Source organism: Hordeum vulgare, unplaced genomic scaffold, assembly GCF_904849725.1.
Source record: "Hordeum vulgare subsp. vulgare unplaced genomic scaffold, MorexV3_pseudomolecules_assembly, whole genome shotgun sequence".
NCBI lineage: Eukaryota > Viridiplantae > Streptophyta > Magnoliopsida > Poales > Poaceae > Hordeum > Hordeum vulgare.
Window position 1 is genome coordinate 10,001 of NW_025422561.1, and position 15,000 is coordinate 25,000.

A 15,000-nucleotide genomic window follows, 5' to 3' on the forward strand; every position below is an offset into this window, starting at 1 on the left:
ACAAGGTGGGATTATTTAGCTACTATGTTTACAGAAGCAATAACAGTAAATGCACCAGAATTCTTGGAGAATATTCAAATACCACAAAGAGCCAGCTATATTAGGGTAATTATGTTAGAGTTAAGCCGTATAGCTTCTCACTTGCTATGGCTTGGACCTTTTATGGCGGATCTCGGCGCACAGACTCCTTTTTTCTACATTTTTAGAGAGAGAGAATTAATATATGATCTATTTGAAGCTGCTACAGGTATGCGAATGATGCACAATTACTTCCGCATCGGAGGAGTAGCCGCCGATCTACCTTATGGATGGATCGATAAATGTTTAGATTTCTGTGATTATTTTTTACGCGGAGTTGTTGAATATCAACAACTTATTACACAGAATCCCATTTTTTTAGAGCGAGTTGAAGGAGTAGGTTTTATTAGCGGAGAAGAAGCAGTAAATTGGGGCTTATCGGGACCTATGTTACGAGCTTCTGGAATACAATGGGATCTTCGTAAAGTGGATCCTTATGAGTCTTACAACCAATTTGATTGGAAAGTCCAATGGCAAAAAGAAGGCGATTCATTAGCTCGCTATTTAGTACGAGTTGGTGAAATGAGCGAATCCATCAAAATAATTCAACAAGCTATAGAAAAAATTCCTGGAGGACCTTATGAGAATTTAGAAGTCCGACGCTTTAAGAAAGAAAAGAATTCTGAATGGAATGATTTTGAGTATAAATTTCTTGGTAAAAAACCTTCCCCCAATTTTGAATTGTCAAGGCAAGAGCTTTATGTAAGAGTGGAAGCCCCAAAAGGTGAATTAGGGATTTATCTAGTAGGAGATGATAGCCTTTTTCCCTGGAGATGGAAAATCCGTCCACCCGGTTTTATTAATTTGCAAATTCTTCCTCAACTAGTTAAAAAAATGAAATTGGCTGATATCATGACGATATTAGGTAGTATAGATATCATTATGGGGGAAGTTGATCGTTGAAATGATAATAGATAGGGTAGAGGTAGAAACTATCAATTCTTTTTCGAAATCGGAATTATTAAAAGAAGTCTATGGACTGATATCGATTCTACCCATTTTGACCCTCCTTTTAGGAATTACAATAGAGGTACTCGTAATTGTGTGGTTAGAAAGAGAAATATCTGCGTCGATACAACAACGTATTGGTCCTGAATATGCTGGCCCCCTGGGCCTGCTTCAAGCTATAGCAGATGGGACTAAACTACTTTTTAAAGAAGATATTCTGCCATCGCGAGGAGATATTTCTTTATTTAGCATTGGACCTTCTATAGCAGTCATATCAGTTTTATTAAGTTTTTTAGTTATCCCTTTGGGATATCATTTTGTTTTAGCCGATCTTAGTATTGGTGTTTTTTTATGGATTGCCATTTCAAGTATAGCTCCTATTGGTCTTCTTATGGCAGGATATAGCTCAAATAATAAATATTCTTTTTCAGGCGGTCTACGAGCTGCTGCTCAATCCATTAGTTATGAAATACCATTAACTTTTTGTGTGCTAGCAATATCTCTACGTGTGATTCGTTAAAATAGGATCTTTTTCCTATAAAATCCATTAACTATTTATATTCCTTTTCTTATTTAGTATTTGGGTTGGTAAGTTAAACTAGATAGCTATATGAGTGAAATAAAACAGCTTCTAAATTTGTAGTAAAAAGAAAAAAATCTCATTTTCTACGTACAAGAAAAAAGTGGAAGTAAACATAAAGAGTGTAAACTCTTTATCCCAAGGTTGATATTTTTTAATTACTCATCATATCTTGAAGCGGGCAAGAATAAAGGATTCACAATATGGAATTCCATTATTAGAATACTCCTAGTTATTACTATAACTTAAAAATTCATAAGAAGAATCCACCAAAAGTTAGTGAAGGGTTAGGAACACTAAAGTACATAAAGGATTAGTAATGGAAAATCTAAAACATTAGAGATTTTTTCCCGTAAAAGGAATCATAATAAGGACTTGCAATTTGTAGAAATTATCAAGTAGTACTTTCTTCGGATTCCGATCCAGAGTATGTTCCCATTCACTTGTTAAGGAAATGGCTATCAAGAACGAATTAACCCTTTATCCATTTTTTCTTTTTAAATACCCCCTTCCCGGGGGAAAGAAGAATAGTAAAAAAGATATGGAGTGCACTAGAAAAAATTTGCATTATTTCCTTCCTCTATTCATGCAGAATTGCTCATGAACTAATACTCCACTCTTTCCATTTATTAATTGAATTCCTATAACAAAACAAGTACCAAGTGTTTTATTCCAAGATTAAGTTATTACTGAACAAAGAAAAATTTGGAATATATTATAAAGGATGAGATCAATTCAGAAGCGCTTTTTCTTATTCTAGCAGACGGAATTCCTTTGGTCTAATTTAGGACTTTCAAATCTATTTTATTTTACCTAATTCTATCTATGCCCCAGGGGCTAGGAACAGAACAAAACAGTCCTTTCCTTTTTCTGATCATAGAGAAGCCGTATGAAGCTAAGGTTTCATGTACGGTTTTGAAATAGCGGTGGGAACTGTGATGTTATCATCGACTATGATTATCTAACAGTTCAAGTACAGTTGATATAGTTGAAGCACAGTCAAAATATGGTTTTTTTGGATGGAATATTTGGCGTCAGCCTATAGGCTTTCTGGTTTTTTTAATTTCTTCTTTGGCAGAATGTGAAAGATTACCCTTTGATTTACCAGAAGCAGAGGAAGAATTAGTAGCAGGTTACCAAACTGAATATTCCGGTATCAAATATGGTTTATTTTATCTTGTTTCTTACCTAAATTTATTAGTTTCTTCTTTATTTGTAACAGTTCTCTACTTGGGCGGGTGGAATTTCTCTATTCCCTATATATCCTTTTTTGATTTTTTCCAAATGAATAAAGCAGTTGGAATTTTGGAAATGACAATGGGTATATTTATTACATTAACTAAAGCTTATTTATTTCTCTTCATTTCTATCACAATAAGATGGACTTTACCAAGGATGAGAATGGATCAGTTATTAAATCTTGGATGGAAATTTCTTTTACCTATTTCCCTGGGCAATCTATTATTAACAACCTCTTCTCAACTTGTTTCACTATAAATAAGATAATACAATAATAGATAGTAAGAATATTTTCAACACAAAAGCTCTCCCAAACAAGAGAAAGAAACATATCTTTTTCATAGATATTTAGAATGAATATGTTCCCTATGGTAACTGGGTTCATGAGTTATGGTCAACAAACAATACGTGCTACAAGGTACATAGGTCAAAGTTTCATAACTACCTTATCCCACACAAATCGTTTACCTATAACGATTCACTACCCTTATGAAAAATCAATTACACCAGAGCGTTTCCGAGGGCGAATCCACTTTGAATTTGATAAATGTATTGCTTGTGAAGTATGTGTTCGCGTATGTCCGATAGATCTACCCGTTGTGGATTGGAGATTTGAAAAGGATATAAAAAGAAAACAATTGCTTAATTATAGTATTGATTTCGGAGTTTGTATATTTTGTGGCAATTGTGTTGAGTACTGTCCAACAAGCTGTTTATCAATGACTGAAGAATATGAACTTTCTACCTATGATCGTCATGAATTGAATTACAATCAAATTGCTTTAAGTCGGTTACCAATCTCCATAATGGGAGATTACACAATTCAAACAATTAGGAATTCGTCTGAAAGTAAAATAAACGAAGAAAAATCTTCGAATTCAAGAACGATTACTGATTACTAAACTTTGATTTTGTCTTTTTGTTATAAAAATCTACTAATTCTTTATTAAACTATAAAGAAAAACGAATAACTACTGCTTATTGGAAATTTTTTCTTATTTTAAATCAGACTAGATTTTGATGATATAATATAGTTTATAACTATACAGTTTATACACAAAAAATACCCTAATCCCTTTTTCCTTCCTCGAATCCTTTAGTTTTAGTCAGTTCATGAAAAATTTTATACTATTAATTTCTTTTTATCCATAATGGATTTACCTGGACCAATACATGAGATTCTTATGCTATTTGGGGGATTTATTCTTCTACTAGGGGGTCTAGGAGTAGTATTACTTACCAACCCCATTTATTCTGCCTTTTCGCTGGGATTAGTTCTTGTTTGTATATCCTTATTCTATTTTTTATTAAATTCCTACTTTGTAGCTGTCGCACAACTTCTTATTTATGTGGGAGCCATAAATGTCTTGATCATATTCGCTGTAATGTTCGTAAATGGCTCAGAATGGTCTAAAGATAAGAATTATTGGACTATTGGAGATGGGTTCACTTCACTCGTTTGTATAACTTTTGTTTTTTCACTAATGACTACTATCCCAGATACGTCATGGTATGGAATTCTTTGGACTACAAGATCAAACCAAATAGTAGAACAGGGTCTCATAAATAATGTTCAACAAATTGGAATTCATTTAGCAACCGATTTTTATCTTCCGTTTGAACTCATTTCCATAATTCTTCTAGTTTCTTTAATAGGTGCAATTACTATGGCTCGGCAATAAGAAAACTTAGAAAAAGTAAAAATTATAAGAATTGCAAATCTAAAATAAATAACTAAAGAATCACAATTTTGATTTAGTAAAACCCATCTACTGCCAACAAATACCTCCTTTCTTTTCTCTTTTGTTGTGTAATTGTTCTATTGTAATTAATTGAATCGGTTCAATTCTTTGCCCTCATATTGAAATGAATCGAGATTGATAAGGAGTTAGTTAATGATGTTTGAGCATGTACTTTTTTTGAGTGTCTATTTATTTTCGATTGGTATCTATGGATTGATCACAAGCCGAAACATGGTTAGAGCTCTAATATGTCTTGAACTTATACTGAATTCAATTAATCTAAATCTCGTAACATTTTCTGATCTATTTGATAGTCGCCAATTAAAAGGAGATATTTTCGCCATTTTTGTTATAGCCCTTGCCGCTGCTGAAGCCGCTATTGGACTATCCATTCTTTCTTCCATCCATCGTAATAGGAAATCCACTCGTATCAATCAATCTAATTTATTGAATAATTAGACTTTTTAATAATTAGACATAAAATCCTCTAAACAAAGGCGCACATATTAAAATAATATAGAAATCCATACTATTTTCTTAGTATTATTTGAGAATATCCTTTTTTTTTTAGTAAGTAGGTTATTGCATAGTATTCTTTTTCACTTAAATGAATTTTTGTATTTGTAATTCATTGATATTGCAATATTCAAATTGCAATAATTTATATTGAAAAGACGATAGCCAATAAAATAAATTGGCTAATTCGAAATCGTCTGTACAATTTGTAAAATTCTTTCTTATTGTTGAAGTCCAAAATTCAAGTCTCTTGGCTCTTTTCACGCTTTCTCACAAACGGATTAAAAAATAGATTTTTAATTTTGAAGTTTGGATAAACCATTGCTTCGTCTGGTGTCTACAATACATATGACTCATATAGTACTAATTTTCTTTTTACCAGATCGAAAAATTTTATGTTGAAAAGAAAAATTTATAGATCCAATGTCACATTCCGTAAAAATTTATGATACATGTATAGGATGCACTCAATGTGTACGAGCTTGTCCAACAGATGTATTAGAAATGATACCCTGGGATGGATGTAAAGCCAAGCAAATTGCTTCCGCGCCGAGAACCGAAGATTGTGTGGGTTGTAAGAGATGTGAATCTGCCTGCCCGACAGATTTTTTAAGTGTCCGCGTTTATTTAGGGCCTGAAACAACCCGTAGCATGGCTCTATCTTATTGATACGTTACAAAAACAAAAAACTTCATTTGAATCGTCTGATTCCTCTTTACCGAAGAAGCCTGTGCTCGAAATAATCGAGCACGGGCTTTTCTGGTCAAAACGTATCTTGTCTTTATCACTTTATCATGAGTTATTTTCCTTGGTTAACAATACTTGTTGTTTTGCCGATATTTGCCGGTTCATTAATTTTCTTTTTACCTCATAAGGGAAACAAAATCGTTAGGTGGTATACTATATCTATTTGTTTATTAGAATTCCTTCTAATGACTTATGCGTTCTGTTATCATTTCCAACTGGAGGATCCCTTAATTCAATTAAAGGAGGATTATAAATGGATAGATGTCTTCGATTTCCATTGGAGATTGGGAATCGATGGACTTTCATTAGGATCCATTTTATTGACAGGATTTATCACTACTTTAGCTACTTTAGCAGCTTGGCCAATTACACGGAATTCGCGATTATTCTATTTCCTGATGCTCGCAATGTATAGTGGTCAAATAGGATTATTTTCTTCGCGAGACCTTTTACTTTTTTTTATCATGTGGGAGTTAGAATTAATTCCTGTTTACTTACTTTTATCCATGTGGGGGGGAAAGAGGCGTCTATATTCAGCTACAAAGTTTATTTTGTATACTGCAGGCGGTTCTATTTTTTTCTTAATCGGAGTTCTGGGTATGGGCTTATACGGTTCCAACGAACCAGGATTAGATTTGGAAAGATTAATTAATCAATCATACCCCGCAACCTTGGAAATACTTTTATATTTTGGCTTCCTTATTGCTTATGCTGTCAAATTGCCGATTATACCCCTACATACGTGGTTACCAGATACCCATGGGGAAGCACATTATAGTACATGTATGCTTTTAGCGGGAATATTATTAAAGATGGGAGCATATGGATTGATTCGGATCAACATGGAATTGTTACCTCATGCTCATTATCTATTTTCGCCCTGGTTAGTAATAATAGGAGCTATCCAAATAATCTATGCAGCTTCAACTTCTCTTGGTCAACGAAATTTCAAAAAAAGAATAGCTTATTCCTCTGTATCTCACATGGGTTTCATAATTATAGGAATTGGTTCCATAACCAACATTGGACTCAATGGAGCTATTTTACAAATATTATCCCATGGATTTATTGGTGCTACACTTTTTTTCTTGGCAGGAACCGCTTCTGATAGAATGCGTCTTGTTTATCTCGAAGAACTGGGAGGAATATCTATCCCAATGCCTAAAATTTTTACCATGTTTAGTAGCTTTTCAATGGCTTCTCTTGCCTTACCAGGAATGAGTGGTTTTGTCGCAGAATTAGTAGTATTTTTTGGACTAATTACTAGTCCAAAATTTTTGTTAATGCCAAAAGCACTAATTACTTTTGTAATGGCAATTGGAATGATATTAACTCCTATTTATTTATTATCTATGTTACGCCAGATGTTCTATGGATACAAGCTATTTAATGTTCCAAACGCAAATTTTGTGGATTCTGGACCACGAGAACTCTTTATTTTAATCTGTATCTTTTTACCAGTAATAGGAATTGGTATTTATCCAGATTTTGTTCTCTCCCTATCCGTTGACAGGGTAGAGGCTCTCTTATCCAATTATTATCCTAAATAGGTTTGGTTTTTTTTACTAGTCTGCTCTATTAATGCAGAAATAAGTAAAAAAGTATAATTAGATCTATCTCGAATTTTTGAGAACCCTTTGAGAAGGCGCTCAAGGGGTTCTCAAATAAAATATAAAAGTAAAAACGTTCATTTCATGAACGTTTTTTTTTATGTAATCATTTAGGTGTTAATGTAAACGAACCATAACTATGTAAACCTATTCCTAATAGATTGATACCAAAATAACAAATCCAAATTATAAGAAATCCTATCGAAGCTATAAGTGCAGAATTCGTACCCTTCCAATTTGGATTTGTTCTACTATGTAAATAAATTGCGAATATGGTCCAAGTAATAAATGCCCAAGTTTCCTTAGGATCCCAATTCCAATAGGATCCCCAGGCCTCATTAGCCCATACTGCTCCACAAAGAATACCTATGGTTAAAAGGGTAAATCCTAGGCTAATGATACGATAACTCCAAGAATCCAAACGCTCCGTTAATTGATATTTGTAATAATTTGGAAATGAAGGGACAGGGGCGCTTTTTAAAGCACTTCTTTTTGCATAAAAAAATGCAATCTCACTAAAGAAAAATGTTTTATTTAAAACATTTTTTTTCTTTTTAGAAAAGAAATGGAAATTATTTCGAAATCTAATGATTAGAATAGCGGCAGATAATAAGGATCCGCACAAAAGAGTTGCATAACTTAATAACATCATACTGACATGCATCATTAACCACTGAGATTGTAGAGCAGGTACTAGTATCGTGGATTGATGCATTTCAGTTAAAAGACCCGACGTGGCAAAGCCTTGCGTTAAAATAGTACTTGGCGTAGTTATTGTGCTTAAATCATTTTTAGAGTTCTGTATTTTAGGAATGGTATGAAGAATATACAGAGCCCATGAAAGGAAGATCAATGACTCATATAAATTACTTAATGGAAAATGTCCCGAAGAAACCCAACGAGAAACTAAGAATCCTGTTATAGAGAAAAAAGTAACTATCATTCCTTTTTCTGACGAATCACGTAATCTCCCAAGTTCACGAACTAATAAGGTTATCAAATGAATCGTAATCACAATTGAAATCGTTGAGAAAGAGATATGAGTTAGTATATGTTCTAAAGTTGCAAATAGCATAAGGGGAAGGTCCCATTACAAAATTGTAAATTTCGAATTGATTTCTAATCTATTGTATTCCTTTTCAAGAATGCCGCCACTCGGATTCGAACCGAGATGCTTGAGCACTGCTTCCTAAGAGCAGCGTGTCTACCAATTTCACCATGGCGGCTAACTTCAAATAATAGGTAACTTAAAAGAATAATAGCTATTATCTCGGGAATCGTCGATATTGGGAAAGTCCATAAAATTTAGGAACATTAGAGTTTTCATTAAAATGGACTTCGTTTGGTAGTATCGTTTCCATTTTTTTTTTACAATAAACTCTTGCTTTGCCCAATAGAAACACTGGTTGAAAGAGTTGGAACTTCTTTTTTCTAACTTGCAATTATAGATATAGAACTAATTTTTTCTAATTAATTTATCGTTTAAATTTTGAAAATTCTTTCAATACAATGAAAAAAATCCAAAAGGGTTTCTATTTAATGATGAAATTAAAATGGATAAATAGAAAAGGCTTTTTGGATTTTTGAAAAATTTCTAGAATGAAAGTCTTTATGCTCTTATTAATAAGATTTACTAACCTTATGATTTTGGATAAGATAGGTGGAAGTTGTAAGTCCTATTGTAAGAATACTCCACTTTTCATAATTTTCATAATAAAATATGAGCATTCTATTATGAAAATTATGAAAAGTTCATTGATAGGAAAAGAATACTTAGCACACAGTATACCAAACAAAACTTTTTTTTATTGTATATATAAGAGGGGTTTGTTATAAGAATATTGTACCGAAGTAATTCGACACATAAAAGTACATTCAAAGAAGAATCCAAATTATTAAATAATTGGAATTCTTTTTTGAAAAATCAATTCATATTATTCCAAAATCTTATTATTTGTTTGTTTGTTGCCCAGAAAAACCCTTTGGTTTTGGATGCTCATTACCACTGGAAAATGATCTTGATTTTACTAAAGAATAAGATTGTACTATGGAAAAATAAGTCTTTTTCTTCCAAATATTTTTACGAATACGCTTTTTTGACATTGAAGTACGTTTTTTTGGAACTGCCATTCAAAAAGGAAATTACTTTTTTCTAGTTGTATGTGAAAGACATCTATTGCTGCAAATCAATCCTTCTTTCTTGTTTTTATTAGTATTTATACTTAGATACTGAAAGATACTGAAATTGTGAATTATTTTTTACTTCATTTTGTCTAATGCGGATAAGACAAGAATTTTTAAACATTTTTTCTGTATATATTTTATACTTTGTTTTAATAATATAGAATATATAGAAGGGTTTCCCATTTATATCTATTTATATATCAAGTATACTCCATATATAGATATATGGTATGGAAGCCTATCCCCCGGGGGGATAAAAAGAAGGGAAAATTCAAATAGTTAATTAAGCTCAGAATGATATTGTATTGTATTCCATAAAGGAAAGGAATTCTAATCAAAACAAAAAATACTGAGTCTCTTAAACAAGACATTCTAAAACTTAGGTAATTTATAGTCATAAGGACTATTCGATAATTTCTTATAAACATAGATTTTCATTGGAATTCACTCAATCAGTTATGGAACAAGAGAGCTGTTTCATCTTTGTTTTAAAGAAATATAAAAATGAATAGAAAGTAAAAAGTAAAACGATTCCTTTTTTTTTTTTTGTAAATATCTTTATTTAGATAATAACTAGGTAACGAAGTTATTTGATTAACTTTTTGAATTTAACCAACTAAACCCATTCTTCATTTTTTATTATTTCAATGAGATAAATTTTTAAAAAATGAAGAATTCCAGTATTTTTTCTTATTCTTTTTATTTATTCTTTCAGAAAGAGATAAGAGTTGGTTTGGTGAATCGGAAACAATTTTATAGAAAAATTGAAGTAAAAATCGCAATTTCTTTTCTTATGGAACATACATATCAATATGCATGGGTAATCCCTCTTCTCCCACTTCCAGTTATTATGTCAATGGGATTTGGCCTTATTCTTATTCCGACAGCAACAAAAAATCTTCGTCGCATATGGGCTTTTCCTAGTGTTTTACTCTTAAGTATAGCTATGGTATTCTCAGTTCAACTGTCTATTCAACAAATAAATGGAAGTTCTATCTATCAATATCTATGGTCTTGGACCGTCAATAATGATTTTTCTTTAGAATTTGGATACTTGATTGACCCACTTACTTCTATTATGTTAATACTAATTACTACTGTAGGAATCCTGGTTCTTATTTATAGTGATGGTTATATGTCTCACGATGAAGGATATTTGAGATTTTTTGTTTATATAAGTTTTTTCAATACTTCTATGTTGGGATTGGTTACTAGCTCCAATTTGATACAAATTTATTTTTTTTGGGAACTCGTGGGAATGTGTTCTTATTTATTGATAGGCTTTTGGTTTACACGACCAATCGCAGCGAGTGCTTGTCAAAAAGCTTTTGTAACTAATCGTGTAGGGGATTTTGGTCTATTATTAGGAATTTTAGGTTTTTTTTGGATAACAGGTAGTTTAGAGTTTAGGGATTTGTTCCAAATCGCTAATAACTGGATTCCTAATAATGGAATTAACTCTTTACTTACTACTTTGTGTGCTTTTTTATTATTCCTTGGTGCAGTTGCGAAATCCGCACAATTCCCTCTTCACGTATGGTTACCCGATGCTATGGAAGGACCCACTCCTATTTCGGCTCTTATACACGCAGCAACTATGGTTGCTGCGGGAATTTTTCTTCTAGCTCGACTTCTTCCTCTTTTCATATCTTTACCTTTGATAATGAGTTTTATTTCTTTAGTAGGTACAATAACACTATTCTTAGGAGCTACTTTAGCTCTTGCTCAGAGAGATATTAAAAGAAGCTTAGCCTATTCTACAATGTCTCAATTGGGTTATATGATGTTAGCTCTAGGTATAGGTTCTTATCAAGCTGCTTTATTCCATTTGATCACTCATGCTTATTCAAAAGCTTTATTGTTCTTGGGATCTGGATCCGTTATTCATTCAATGGAACCTCTTGTTGGGTATTCACCAGATAAAAGTCAAAATATGGTTCTTATGGGCGGTTTAAGAAAATACATTCCAATCACAAGAACTACTTTTTTATGGGGTACACTTTCTCTTTGTGGTATTCCACCTCTTGCTTGCTTCTGGTCCAAAGATGAAATCCTTAGTAATAGTTGGTTGTATTCGCCCTTTTTTGGAATAATAGCTTCCTTTACTGCAGGATTAACTGCCTTTTATATGTTTCGGATATATTTACTTACATTTGGTGGGTATTTGCGTGTTCATTTTCAAAATTACAGTAGCACTAAAGAGAGTTCCTTGTATTCAATATCCTTATGGGGAAAAAGGATACCCAAAGGAGTGAATAGGGATTTCGTTTTATCAACAACGAAGAGTGGAGTTTCTTTTTTTTCACAAAATATACCCAAAATTCAAGGTAATACAAGAAATAGGATAGGATCCTTTACTACGTCTTTTGGGGCTAAAAACACTTTTGCCTATCCGCATGAAACGGGAAATACTATGTTATTTCCTCTTCTTATATTACTACTTTTCACTTTGTTCATTGGATTCATAGGAATCTCTTTTGATAATGGAGGAATGGATAATGGAATAGCAGAGTTAACCATATTATCAAAGTGGTTAACTCCCTCAAAAAACTTTACCCAGGAAAGTTCTAATTCTTTTGTAAATTCATATGAATTTATTACTAATGCAATTTCTTCTGTAACTCTAGCTATCTTTGGTTTATTCATAGCATATATCTTCTATGGATCTGCTTATTCTTTTTTTCAGAATTTGGATTTAATAAACTCTTTTGTAAAAAGAAATCCTAAAAAAGAATTTTTGGATCAAGTAAAAAAAAATATATACAGTTGGTCATATAATCGTGGTTATATAGATATTTTCTATACTAGGGTCTTTACCCTCGGTATAAGAGGGTTAACCGAACTAACGGAGTTTTTTGATAAGGGTGTTATTGATGGAATTACCAATGGAGTGGGTCTTGCTAGTTTTTGTATAGGAGAAGAAATTAAATATGTAGGGGGAGGTCGAATCTCGTCTTATTTATTCTTTTTTTTATGTTATGTATCTGTGTTTTTATTCTTTTTTCTTTCTTAAGTTAAGGAATTCAAGTCTCTTGCAAAAATAACTATCCTACCCCTTTCTACAATCTCTCTATAATCCCACCTTGTTACATAAGGTAAGTATTGTATAATCGTTCGGTTTTCCGCGATTTTTTCCATTCCTCTGTGTAAATACCCTAATATGGGTTCACAATCAATAACATCCTCACCATCAAGAGTAACGATCAGTCGAAGAACACCATGCATTGATGGGTGTTGAGGGCCCATATTGACTATCATGAGATCTTTTTTTGTAAGCGGTAGACTCATATCCTTTCTTCCTTAATTCATTATTCCATGAAAATGGATTATTCCATGAATTCCTCAAAGTGAGGCTCATCAAAATGAAAAATCTAAGACTACTATAAAGACTACTAAAAAAATAATAAAACAAGAAAAAAATTTGAAGGATTAAATTACTGCTCCCGAATATTCAACTGACCGATTAATTTCTTATAACGTACTCTATTTTTCTTTGCCAAATAAGCCAGCAAACGTCGACGTTTTCCCAAAAGTCTTCGTAGACCTCTTTCCGATGAAAAATCTTTTTTGTGTAATTCCAAATGTGAAGCAAGTCTCCGTATCTTATTGGTGAAACTGAATACTTGAAATTCAACAGAACCCCTGTTTTCTTCTTTTTCTTCTTTAACCATAAATCCTAAAATTTTTCTACCTCCTTTCTTTTTCATGTATTTTTCTGATCAGGAAAAATAAAAAATTATGTCAGTTATTTTGAAGTTATTCTAATCTCGTACACACACAAATTTGCAATTATTCATCTACTACTGGAATTTGGATTTTTTTTATCGATGCAAATTGGATTTGGATAGAAGGGTACATTCTTTCTACTATTTTAGATAGAAGAAATGTTTCTTCTATCTAAATATAGTAGAAAGAATTTTGCTGATTTATTTATTGCTATATGCAATTTATGGAATTGATACACCATTTAATTGATATCATTTAGCAAAATGAAACACAGCATAGGCATCCATCTTTTGGCTCGAGAATTTCACGGGATAGAGATATGGTATAAGAAATAGACTATTAAGTAACTCTAAATGAATTGTGGATACATCTGTATCCTTAACATACTGAAACGATTGCCATTATTCGTATCAAACCAATAGCGATTCATACAAGCTAAATCTTCTAATCAATGGTGGGCCAATAATGAATTTTTTTGCATATGTATTAAGACGCTTGGCCTGATTTCGAAATTGTCCAGAGTTTTATATGTTGTTTTCATTGCAAAATGATGGGTCTCCTTCCATAACTTTCCAATTACGAGTACGAGAATTGAAAGACATAAATATTCTAAATTCTCTACGGCGTCTAGTAGATAGATAGAATATTTTCAGGAACAAGAAAATCAGAAGAATCTTTCTCTCTATTCACTATCATTCCGCGTCTTCGACTTCTATTAGTTTCTTTTCTTCTTTAATGCAATAGCTATAGTTTGATATAAGAATCCATTTCTCAAAGTAATGGAAACCATTCTCTTATAGGAAATGGTTCGAAAATCGCTATTCCACCTTTTAGGTATCGTGAAAAGTGATACCTGTGAAGATCGTGCATTTCAGTCAAATTCAGATCCGTTTTTCGAGTCCATGATATAATATAACCAAATTGGATAGATCTTCCACCTGTTTAGCTAAGAAAGAATAGATACAGAGGTGGATAATAGATCGATATGAAGATCATGAGCTGCCCCATAATGAAACCGCCAGTAGTCGCAAATATCTCCTTCTTCCCTAATCCAAGATTGGAGAAAGAAGATCTAAGAGGGACCTATGGAGAATGTAGTCAGAAATCCATAATAGAGTCTGACCACAACGACCGAATTAATTATCCTCATCGAGAAACTTAGACTACTAAATAGAAAAGATTTGAAAATCATGGCATGGGTCTCCTTTTTTTCTTTCTTTAGAGTTTTCTATATGCACAATTTCTCGATGTTTCGATGAGAATTTCTTGACTTTCCATATATAGAAAGAGATAGACTATAAATGACATCTCTTATGTCAATAAGACCAAAGGGATGGATATTAAATGATAGGAAGTGCTAGGAAGTGAAATAGAATGAAATAGAGCCACTTTGGGCTTCCCTATGAAATGAGGCATGGAACGGAGCCACTACGAAGAAATTATGGGAGTTACGAAAGAAGCTTCGGACTCATATTGTTCATGGGTTGAGAGCGGGAGTTGAACTCTAGGAGGTCGAATCCCCCCTTGTTCCTCAGTAGCTCAGTGGTAGAGCGGTCGGCTGTTAACTGACTGGTCGTAGGTTCGAATCCTACTTGGGGAGATTTTATTCATTCTTTAATGTAAGAATTTT

The 15,000-nt window shown here is 32.7% G+C and overlaps 2 protein-coding genes and 2 non-coding genes across 4 annotated transcripts in view; 3 read left to right on the top strand and 1 right to left on the bottom strand.

Annotated features, from left to right (window-relative positions):
* Nucleotides 1–1,675, top strand: part of LOC123420066 (NAD(P)H-quinone oxidoreductase subunit 1, chloroplastic) — a 1,702-nt gene extending 27 nt beyond the window's left edge. Inside the window, exon 1 of the mRNA XM_045107260.1 lies at nt 1–1,675. This exon is cut by the window's left edge and continues 27 nt beyond it. Within this exon, the coding sequence (XP_044963195.1) occupies nt 983–1,546 (564 nt within the window). The 5' untranslated portion in view covers nt 1–982 and the 3' untranslated portion in view covers nt 1,547–1,675.
* LOC123420067 (NAD(P)H-quinone oxidoreductase subunit 1, chloroplastic-like) overlaps nt 1–5,785 on the top strand; it is a 5,986-nt gene extending 201 nt beyond the window's left edge. Inside the window, exons 1-2 of the mRNA XM_045107261.1 lie at nt 1–5; nt 2,566–5,785. The exon at nt 1–5 is cut by the window's left edge and continues 201 nt beyond it. Of these exons, the coding sequence (XP_044963196.1) occupies nt 1–5; nt 2,566–3,103 (543 nt within the window). The 3' untranslated portion in view covers nt 3,104–5,785. The remainder of the gene's footprint in view (nt 6–2,565) is intronic.
* Nucleotides 5,786–8,606: 2,821 nt separating this feature from the next.
* TRNAL-UAG lies at nt 8,607–8,686 on the bottom strand. The gene has a single exon. It is a non-coding gene; the product is annotated as a tRNA-Leu (tRNA).
* A 6,212-nt stretch (nt 8,687–14,898) lies between these two features.
* On the top strand, nt 14,899–14,970 carry TRNAN-GUU. Its single transcript has one exon. It is a non-coding gene; the product is annotated as a tRNA-Asn (tRNA).
* Nucleotides 14,971–15,000: the final 30 nt, after the last annotated feature.